A 12,072-nucleotide genomic window follows, 5' to 3' on the forward strand; every position below is an offset into this window, starting at 1 on the left:
TAAGGCTCTAGCTTGATTTTGAAGTTAAATGAGATTAAAATCGAGCTGAGCATAGGTCAATTTTTCGATTACAAAAATGAGCCAACTCAGCCCAGGATGTGTCAAATCAAGTTTTTTTGGTTAATTTTATTTGAGCTGTTATCAAGCGAGTCACGAGCCCGACCTTCGAACCTCGAGCTTTTTGAACAACCTTAGTTGCAAACCTAAAGTTTTATTTCAACCATTGTACGAACGCTTTTTAATTTTCAACCGAGAGTTTGTATTGACTATAATTATCATTATTAGCCGGTGGTGATCAACTTCACAATGTCGCACGAACAACTCTTCCCATTTGACGAATCCTTGATAGTGCGAAAAGTTGTCGCTAGAACGCCTCTGTGGGATTGTGTTTCTTCTTTGTTATTCATTCATTGTTAGGGGATCATCATTAAACTTATGAGTCTTGGTAGTGTGGTCATATGATCACATCAATAATCTTATTGATCACCTTTACACTTCTTACTCTTTGGTTAGTGATTTCAAATTAATCATCACTCAAAAGAAAATAAGTATTATCATTTTAAGGTCTCAGGAGGCTGGTTAATAACTCTCATGTTTTATAAAAATATGTGAATTCTTGAGTTTATTTTAAAAATAAAGTTGACAATCTTTAATATATCTTGCAAGCATTTGTTTTTCAAGATTTCATTGAGTTTGTAAAATTTTGTTTTTATAATCAACTAGATTTTTACCCGGCGCGCGCTGGGCAGGTTGGTAAAATTTAAACATTGCCGGTCTCAAACGTGAGCTGGTAAGTCGACGCGATTTCGGTCGGTTTCGCTGACATGAGTTAATGTACCGTAATTAAAACCAAATATAAAACAAAAAAATATAAAATTTGAGGTGAACCAACGGGTGGGTGACGTCGTTTGATAAAAATCAAGCGTTGGTAAAATACATCTGTTGTCGATCCCGAAACTAAGACAAAAAAAAAAGAACAAAAAAATTGGTGTTCGGTCGGTTGCCGTTACATTCGTTACGACCGTTGTCGGTCCCAAAACTAAGACAAAAAAATAGAACGACAAAAAAAATTGACATTCAGTCTGTTAAACAAAATTTGTGAACCAGTTTGGTGCCGCTAAGTGACCCAATTGGACACTTGCTGCATTATACAATAATGTAGGTTTCATAAATTTTTAAACTTAGTATAAAAGTTTTCAAGTGATCTTTGTATCATTTACCACCTCATTTTCCAATCTTCTATTTCATCACTTGAAACTTCATCGTTCTTAAACTCGACTTTGTCGATGATCACTCGTTTGACAATTCTTGATAATTTTTTAACGACTTTTGTTTATGATATAACGGGAATTAGTTACGTACACATGATCATTTGTATGTAATATTCACATCACATGTGTTTGTTTTTATCATCACAAAAATATACATTAATTATAGTGAACCCATCTATCTATTCTCATGCTAGTTTTAAACCAGTTTCACAAGTTTGCACGCTTTCTTTTCTTCGGCAACAATCGCCATTGGTCTATCCATGTAGATAGAGGTGCACAAATCGGGTTTTTCAAATATCCGGGTCCGGGTATGACCGGGTATTGGAAAATCAGGTATTGGTAATAACCGGGTAGGGTTCGGGTCCGGGTATTGCCTCTAAAAACCATACCCTATGCATCGGGTTCGGGTAGGGTATAGAACCGGGTATTCTAAAACCGGGTATTTGAATACCCCATTTTCGGGTATTGAAAAAACCCTATTTGTGGGTTTTTCGGGGGCTTTTTTCCGGGTATTTTTCGAGTATATGTTGGATTTTTTAATATGTTGCACTTTTTAGGAGTATTTTTGGGGTATTATTTTAAGGTATTTTTCACGTATACATCGGGTATTGGAAAAACCCGGTTCCGGGTATGGAACCGGTTCGGGTTTTCGGGTATTACCGTTTACAAATCGGGACCGGTTCGGGTTCGGGTTTTAGTGCCGAAATGCATACCCTATCCGTACCCTACGGGTAGGGTCGGGTATTAAAAAAACCGGTTCTGGGTTTTCATTTCGGGTCCGGTTCCGAGTTTGGGTTTTTTTGTGCACCTCCACATGTAGATCTTACTTTTAAAGGCTATTTTCACATCAAATTAATGTGTTTCCAAATTTTGAATATTACTAGTAAGTAATAACAACAAAGGTAAATTAAAGCTGCCCAAAATTATAAAAAACAAGCGGTGAAAGGTGTTATGCACACGTACCAGTGGGTGATTCGAAAGACTCGGAAATAAAACTATTCTCGAGACAACGATTTAAGCATAGACAATAAGACATCTTATTTTGTATTTGATTTCTCTTTTTATTTTGTTTTATATTTTTTTAGTAGATAGTCGAAACAATAAAATCAAGGTAACCTAGACCGAATGGTTTAAAAAAACATATTCTTTCAATGTAATTTTTTAATATTTGTTTTTCTTTTCTAACTGTCATCCACAGGGTTGTTCACGAGTCGAGCCCGAGTCGAGCCAGGGTGGTTTCGAGCTCATGCTCGAAATTAAACGGGGCAACTCAACTAAGGCTCTAGCTCGATTTTGAAGTTAAACGAGATTTAGATCGAGCCAACGAGCCGAGCCATGGTCGGGCCGAGCCTAGGTCAATTTTGGCGCGGTTACTAAAATGAGCAAACTCACCTCAGGATGTTTCAAATCAAGTTTTTTTTAGCTAGTTTTATTCGAGCTTTTATCGAACGAGCCACGAGCCCGAGATTCGAGCCTCGAGCTTTTTGAACAACCCTCCATCCATCTATATACTTCTGTTACCAATGAGCTGGTGGTGGAGTGGTAAGGAAGAGACTTGGCGTTCCATATGACCTATGTTCGATTATTGCCACCAACATTTAGTTTCAATGGCATTTGGTTGATGATGAGAGACTAGGCGAGTAAGTGGCGTTCACTAGTTGAATTCTTGAACTGAACTAGTTTTATCTCATCGCATTGTCACGCCTTCAAGCGATTGTTCACGGACGTTGGCCTTAAATGGGGTTTTTTTCCGAATCGAAATACGAATGTATCCTGATATAATGACTTTAACCAGTAGTTCATTCACAAGGGTAAAGTTAAAATACAAAGGACAACAAAAATGAGAAGGGTGAGAAGGAATCCAGTCCATTGATCTTAGATTTGAATGACTGAGATTAATTTAATAAATAAAAATTGATGAAAAGGGCATGAAGGTAATTACACATCTTTGTTGACTTTCTCTCTCCACATGCAAGTCACATGTCTATTCCCCCATCATTTTAAAATGTCCATAACTTTTTCATACGACATTATTTTAAAAAAAAAAATCACCATAATAATAAGCGTTTTTTTATCTTTAATATGAGTATCATAGTGCTATATAAAAATAAAAAAAAATTAATGGGTTTTTTTAATTGTGTTTTTTTGTTGTTCATTGTGTCATTGTGTAATATGTTGTTTCAATTGTGTTTTATGTTTCAAGTCATTGTGTTATACGTATTCACCATTGTGTCTTACGTTTTAGGTCATTGTGTTATATGTATTCACCATTGTGTTTTACGTTTCAAGTTATTGTGTAACATGCATTAAGCATTGTATTTTATGTATTAGATAAAAAGACACAATGGTGTGCGAAAAGACACAATGACGAAAAAAGACACAATGATAAGCGAAAAGACACAATGATGTGTGAAAAGACACAATGGCGAAAAAAGACACAATGATAAGCGAAAAGACACAATGGTGTGCGAAAAGACACAATGACGAAAAAAGACACAATGGTGTGCGAAAAAAGACACAATGACGAAAAAGACACAATGATAGCGAAAAACAACAATGACGAAAAAAGACACAATGATAAGCGAAAAGACACAATGGTGTGCGAAAAGACACAATGACGAAAAAAGACACAATGATAAGCGAAAAGACACAATGATAAGCGAAAATACACAATGGTGTGCGAAAAGACACAATGACGAAAAAAGACACAATGATAAGCGAAAAGACACAATGACGAAAGAAGACACAATGGTGTGCGAAAAGACACAATGACGAAAAAAGACACAATGATAAGCGAAAAGACACAATGGTGTGCGAAAAGACACAATGACGTGATTTTTGTTTTAAACTTTATATAACAAAAATCATACTCATATTAAAGATAAAAGAACGCTTGTTATTATGATGATATTTTTTTTTTTAAAAAATATCATACGAAAAAGTTATAAACGTTCTAAAATGTTGGGGGTATTAACATGTGCTTTGCATGTGGAGATAGAAAATGTGTACAATTACCTTTATACCCTTTTTCTTTTGGTCCTCACTTGACACATGTCAGTTATTTATGGCTTCTCACATTTCTCATTTTTGCTACATTTTGTTGAATAACTTGACCCTCATTCACAAATATATTTTTGTTAAAAAACAAGTTTTATTATGTGCATTATTTAATTTTCTATACTGAATTTATTTATTTAATAAAAAACCGGATCCAACAATCAATGGATCTGGGCACGTGCGAAGAGTTGAGTTGTGAATAGCAACTAACCGATTGTCAAACCCATGCGCCACGTAGGCCATGATTCTACTATCAAGGGCATTACCGTCATACATCGTACAAGCAAAAAATATACGATAAAATAATTTATACTAATGATCATTGTGGATGGTCATATTACAAGTTTGGTCTCAAAATTTTAAAAGTTGCAAACTTAGTACAAACATTTGTGAAATATTGTTTTTAGTCCCGACCATTAAGTGTAATTTGTTTTTGACTATAAAATAACGTTATGTGTCGTTCATGTGTGAGCTTTTTAAAGTTGGAGAACTAATAAAATACTTTTTGAAACTTCAGAATTCATAACGTCCAGTCGTCGACTTCATCATCTTCGTTCAGAGCAAAACTGAAGGTTTGGTGCGTAATCGAAGGTGATGAACTCAAATAATAATAATAAATTTATTAGGATTCCAAAATAATAATAATACCTTCACATGAATTGGACATGACATTATTTTTCTGTTAAAAACTAACTAGGTAAACGATGGGGACTACATGTGCAGCTAGAGGAAAAAACAAGTCGAGTCATTTGCGAATTACTCGAGATTGGATCGATAATATGCTCAAAACGAGACGAGCTTTTTCGAGCTCGAGCCTCAAATAAGACCCGTTTAGTTATCAAACCCGAGCTCGAGCCTTGTACAAGAAGCTCGTTTGGGATCAGTGAGACTCGTGTATTTTTTTTAGTTTCACGGTTTTAGACTTCTACGTATTGATTTCACACCACACCGCCAAGCTTTGGCTCATTTAAGGTACTACAAAAGCTCGAGCCGAGCTGAAGCTTGAAAAAGTTACTTCTGAGTTGAGCTCAAGCTCTCTAATTCAAAACAAACTGAGCTCGATCCTAGTTAGAGTATTTGACTAAGATTGCAAGTTTTAAATCACGAGGACCACATCTACAATATGATTAAACCAAATGGATCACTTATGCAACTTTCACTATACTATAATATACTCCCTAGTCTCCCTGCTTTTCACGTGTATAAACTAATCATATTTCATTGAATTTTTTTTTACAACAAATCAAAAATAAAAAGCCAAAAACAAAAAACAACAGATCGGAGTACACTAACAAACCAGATCTCGGCCTAATCTACTCGTCGGAATCATCATCACCTTCAAGTCAAGCTCGAGTTTAAAAAAATTACTCACGAGCCGAAGTCAAACTTGAAATAAATAGCTCAAAAAAGTTAAGTTCGAGCTCTCGTAAGTCAAAACAAGCCAAACCAGCCTGTAAAAATCACTCACAAGAGCTCGAGCTTGAAAGAAAAACCTCAAAAGGAGTCGAGCTCGAGCTCTCGTAAGTCAAAACAAGCCAAGCCAGTTTGTAAAAATCACTCACAAGAGCTCGAGCTTGAAAAAAAAAAACTCAAAAGGAGTCAAGCTCGAGCTCTTGTAAGTCAAAACGAGCCAAGCTCGAGCCTAAACAAGCTCAAGCTCGAGCTCGACTCGTTTCCACCCTACTAAATCAACAACTTTTAAAACACGAAGATCAAACTTGCAATATGATTAAACATTTAAACCACGAATGACTGCAATATGATTAAACATTTAAATCGAAATACTACCCACCCAACCAGATATATCATCAACAAACAAACTTACTCATCACCACCATCATCACCACCAAATATAGAAAACTTATTATAAAGCAACACAAGCACAATAACCAGCACAAGCGCCACACCCACCGGGGAGCCACTAGCACGGTGGATGGAGTTGGGTTCACCAGTAGAGAATATACTGGATACAAAGGATCCAGTATCAGAAGACAAGTATTGTATGGCAAGTAGCAGAATAATTGGAAGCAGTAAGAGGCCCAGTGGGCTGAGAAGCTCCGAGATGAACTCGGTTAAGGCTTCGCCGCCGTCGCCGAGGAAGATGGGTATTCCGATTAGGGTGACGACGACTACGGCGAGGAGGATGCCGTATGGTGCTCCTCGCCGTTGGTCGTCTGTTGTTATCATTGTGGTGTGTGTGGAGAGTGAAGGTGTGAATGGGTTAGTGGGTAGTGTGTTTTGTATTGAAGTGTTTTGTCAATGGTATAATATGTCAATGGTTCATTAATTTTATAAACACATCTTTGACAAATATGTTATAATTTTATTTAAAACGGCAAATAAACAAAAAGAGAATTGTTTATGTATTTTGTACGGGGTGATTTAGTGACAAAATGCTATCGTTAACTGGTCTAATTCAGTCGTAAGGAGCCTTTAAGCACTGAATCTCGGGAAAACTCACTCGTTCGAAGGCTTACTAGTGGTAAAATCCAGACGTTTTCATGATCGAATCGAAGATCACAAAGATCTTGGTCTTCCAATCTTCCTGACTCTCATGGTCTTTATTGAAAAACACGTGTTTCCTACTACTACTACACCACATTGGAAATGAGAACAAATAGATTATAATAATTTATGCAACACAATTTTTTATATTATTATTATTAACCACCCACCCCCTCCCCGATCTCATTAAAAGTGTTCATATTCTCTTTTTTTTTTGTCTTATTACAAATGTCTACTTTTAAAATTTATTAGTCAATTTCTAAATTTACCTTTAAACACACACAACTGGCATTAACAAACAATATTGATGGACACACTTTCCTAGGACATTATTGTCATTTAATAAGAAAAAAAAGGTTATCACTCAATCCACCTTAAACTTTGTGATTTTCAAACTATGACACTTATAATGAGACAGAGGGAGTTAGGGATGAGAAAAATCGGTACCGATACTGAAATCAGTACCAAAGTTTTAAGTTTCGGGATCGGTACGGTACCGGTATCTCCCGATTTTTACCCTCGGTACCGGTACCGTCCCGGTACCAAACCGAATATTTCGTTACCGGTACAGGTACCAAGAATTTTCGATTTTCGAGATCGGTATTTTCGGTACCGTACCGGTACCGTGCACATCCCTAGAGATTTAGATATTTCATATATAACTTTATACATGTTAAATTTAGTCATTAATGTTGATCATTGATTTGGCTTTTGTATAATTACATGAGGTGATAATTAAGGTTTGGATTTCGAAGGTCTCTGGTTAGAAATCTAATTTAATAGGTTTTTTCACGGTAGAAATTTTCTCCTTAACAATGTTTTTAAGGGTATGTTTGACAAAGAGCGTTTTGGAGCTTTTAAGAGCTTTAAGGTACAAGCTTTTAAGAAAAATCTCAAATTTATTGAAATGTCTTGTTTGATTAGAGTAGCTTGAAGCTTTTAGATTAAGAGAAAAAGCTTGAAGCTAAAAGCCCCAACTAGTAGCATTTAGAAAAAACTACAAGCTTTTAATATTTCAAATTTTACAATTTTGATACTTGAACTTTCATCACATTTTGTTAATTAATATAATAATTACATATTTAACCCATATTCACAACCAACTACCCCCATGACTTTTTAAAAGACCATAACTTTTCACACGTTGATATTTATTTTTAAAAATTGCATCATAAAAACGAGCATTCTATTCTCTTTAATTTGAGTATCATATTGTTATAATTCTTTAACTTTAAAATATTGACATATTATGTGATTATTGGTTAGGATCGGCAACAAGTCGAATCAGGCAAGCCCGGGTCATGTGCAAAACCAAATTAGGGTTGGAACGAGTCGAAGCAAAAAGGGCTAATTTAGTCCGGTTCATGTTGGTACGGTTTTGAGTCGAAAGGGGTCAAGTCAGAATAGGTTTCGGATTAGAACGATGCACCGTGTGAGCACCGAGCTAGTTTTATTAAAAGCTCCAGCTACTCTACCAAACACCTAAATATTTCTAAAAAGCTACAGCTACCAGCTTCTAGCCACCAGCTTCCCTTCCAGCTACTGCTACCAGCTAGTTTTGCCAAACATACCCTAATTGAATTCTAAAACATCGAAACTAATTAAACGTTTCACACCTTTAAGAAAAATAGTAAGCATTAGCGAGCGTTGAAATCACTTTCTTCATATCTATCTATCTATCCATATAATTACCTGAAAACATTATTTTTTATATATTTTGTTTATATTTTAAAAATATCTATGAATCACAAAATTATAAATAACAATAATAATTACCTGAATGTGTATTGGTGTTTGTCAGTGGTTTTATTTGAAAAAGGTGACCTTTGTGAGAGAAAATGATATTGAGACATTGATTTTAATATTTTATTAATACATCTTTGAAAATAGGTTACAACTATTTATGTAACATTTAATACTATAGATAAATAGATACTTTTACGGCATTGATTGGTTGGTTAATATTATTTTTTGTTTTTGTTGTCTATATTTTAATGAACATGACTGATGTTGAATAAATTCGCGTCGATTAGCAGTCGTAATGGTTTTACCAACGTTCGTGTTTTAACAATCAAGCTTTACAAACGTCTAATAGTTTATTCTAATGGATTTAACGAGAATACTTTATTTTAAGTCGTTTGTTACTTCCTTTTTGGCATTATTTTTTCAAAAATGATTATATAACAAATATATTTTTTATTTCAGTTTTTTACAAAAAGAATACATAATAACTTTTTAAATGGTTAAACATTGAAACTAAACCAATAGGATGGTGATCCATTGACAAAAACAAAACTTTTAAACACTTTAGATTGGAAAAAGATGTATGGGTAAAGTCCCAAAGACTACAAAAATTAAAAGAATTTCATCGTTAAGAACAAAATGTTAGAAACTAAATTCACACGGAAATTTATTTTAACACTTGATCAAATGATTTTCTTAGTAATTAACTAGTTTTTATTCCCCGTATTATGAGGGTTGTTTAAATTTTAGGTTTCCAATATTTTCGTTTATAATATTGTAAGAAACTAATAATATACTTGAACCTATTTTGATTAATTTATGTTGGGTTATGTTCATTTTTTAATAAAACGTTAAATGAATTATCTACTTAAGTTTTATATTTATTCATTTATGTTCATTTGTTATAATTTGGATATTATTTTGTGAAACTTTTCATTTAAGTTAAAATTAAAAGAAAAAAGAATCGTGTAACTAAATCCATATTGAGAAGGCTTGATACAGGGTTTGTTTTGCATTTTACGATCTAACATTTATACATTTTTTTTGTATTTTAATTTTATTTATTGTAAGGAAATTAATAATATACATAAGGCTTGATGATGAAAGAGTTTCACAAATAAATAAGTGATGTGCCTGAAGTAGTCAAATAATTATTAACTAAAAATAAGCTAATCTAGACACTAAGTAATAATTCTAGACTCTTAAACTTAACTTAAACTACTAACCGACAAGTGTACCGGTCGACTCTAGTACAACTAAGTAAGTCCGGATATCAAACCCACGAGACTCTATAAATTACGTATACTAGCTAATTAGACTCAATTACAAGACGTGACTATTTAATAATAATGTTTGAAGGGGGTTTTAAACTAATTATTAATTAACTAAACCTAACCCTAATTAAATAAAATATAATAAACTATTAAAACACTTAGATTAACTTAGATGATGAAAATAACTACCTAGGCTAGAATCCCCAATGTCACGACAATCAATCAAATGGGAAACTTAAGTTATGGAACTGAGATCGTAAAATAGACCATTGACAGAAAACCCGAACAGGACCCTTGACTAAGAAGACACCTATGGATTCCTAACAAGTTTTAAGTCTCACCAGTTTTATAAATTAAACTTCCTTATGGTTATTTAATAATTTTTGTCTAAGTATTTTTATGACGAAATCCTACCTTACAGCGCGGAAATCAAAGATAGTTAAGAAGACTCAATTGACTTAATAAACTAAGCTGACAATCAAACCTAGACGAACTCCTTACGAAGAACTAAATCTAGCAATCCTGACCAACAAAGATCTATCAATAACCTATCACCTTACAACTTTCTAGGCTAGCAGCTCACTTTTATCTATTTAATTGATTTTATTGTTTCTATGATTTTAATGCATATCAATCATAAACTAGTCAAGAATACACAGTAAATGACCTAACAAAACCCTATCCTATGAAACAATCACCAAGGGTAATGTGAAACAATAAATCCAAGTAAATAAAACCAAGCAATCATACGCATCAGTTAATTCAAACTCAACACTTTACTTAGAACTTAAAATCCATAACGAAAAGAAATTCCAATCAAAATTAAACCGAACAAAGGTTCATCACGACCTAGGTAGTTTATGAAGTTTAGCCTAGCATCATATAGTCTAAATCAAACAAAGCAAATAAAACTGAAAACATGGTGAAATAATGAGAAACGAAAGATTAAAGGCGATAAAACCCGTAGTCTTCGATCTTGAACGTAAAGCTCTTCACCGCCTGTTCTCGTGCCTTCAAAATCACCAACAAACTCGTAAAATAGCTCCAAGAACTCTCCAAAGTCGTCTGGTGGCTTCAGGTTATGCCAGGTTTAAGTTAAAGGTGTTTAAATAGCGAAAACAAGGCCCGACATTAAGCGAAAACGAAATTAATTAAGCCCAGTATTGCCTAGGCGCCGCGCTAAGGGCATTTGGCCTTCCCCCTTCGCGCGGGTCGGCGTGCTTCTCCATGGGGGCCGGTCTGACCAGTTCTCTGTTCTGGTTCTTCCTGTTCTCTGTTCTGGTTCTTCCTGACGCGTTCTGGATCTCCGTTTTGGCTTGTTTTTAGCCCTTTTTAATCACGATCAAATACCGGAACCTACGAAACATAGAAATGTTAGTAGCATACAAATCTCGACTAAAAACGAACAAAAACTATTAAAATATTAATTAAAAATCAACAAGGGAAACATATATTTTAGCATTATATCAATAAGATTCTTCCAACCCGTTTAAAAGCTATCTGGGTTTGATGAGACCCATTACCTGCTTATTGTTTTTACTATAAAATTATTTCATAATTATAAATAATATATATATTTTTTTAAAATCGGATATTAATTTTTAGTATATCCCTATTTTATATGATTTTCATGTCAAATAATTGGTGAGATTAATTTTTAATATAGTGAGACTAGTTTTTATCCCCCATATTACGTGGTTGTTTTACATTATTCGTTTATAATGTATATATATATATTCTTTTGGATTTTAATTTATTTATTGTAAAGAAGTTAATAATATACTTAGGATTTGATGATGAAAGGGTTTCACAAATAAATGAGATGTTATAATCCGGTTAAAAAGTTATTTGGGGTTGGTGAAATCCGTGACCCGCTTATATGTTTTACTATAAAATTGTTTCTTAATTATAAATAATATATAAGAAAATTGGATTTTAATAACCCCAACTTAATGCAGTTAACCGATAATAATCTCATATTTGAAAATAGTTGTCACTGGTCCCAACTTTCACGTTATTTGTTTTCATTGGACCTTCATTAAAAAAAAATAACGACGTTAAGTTTTTTTCAAATTTCAAATTGATTTTTTAGGCCTTTTGATCGGAATGAGAATGTGAATCTGTAACATCCCAAAATTTCGAATAATATTTTATATATTAATTCTTATATCGCCAAAGTTTACTTGAGTTAGTAAATAAAATAATAATAAAGAGAGGTAAGC

At 33.7% G+C, this 12,072-nt stretch overlaps 1 protein-coding gene across 1 annotated transcript; it reads right to left on the minus strand.

Moving 5' to 3' along the window:
* Window positions 1–6,149: 6,149 nt before the first annotated feature.
* On the minus strand, window positions 6,150–6,521 carry LOC143573468 (uncharacterized). Its single transcript, XM_077058338.1, has one exon. The coding sequence runs from the start codon at window positions 6,513–6,515 to the stop codon at window positions 6,150–6,152; it is 366 nt and encodes a 121-aa protein (XP_076914453.1). The 5' UTR covers window positions 6,516–6,521.
* Between the last annotated feature and the right edge of the window lie 5,551 nt (window positions 6,522–12,072).

The sequence above is a fragment of the Bidens hawaiensis genome, unplaced genomic scaffold (genome assembly GCF_021521415.1).
Source record: "Bidens hawaiensis isolate Kalapana, Puna unplaced genomic scaffold, B.hawaiensis_p1.1 tig00026434_1, whole genome shotgun sequence".
Taxonomy (NCBI): domain Eukaryota; kingdom Viridiplantae; phylum Streptophyta; class Magnoliopsida; order Asterales; family Asteraceae; genus Bidens; species Bidens hawaiensis.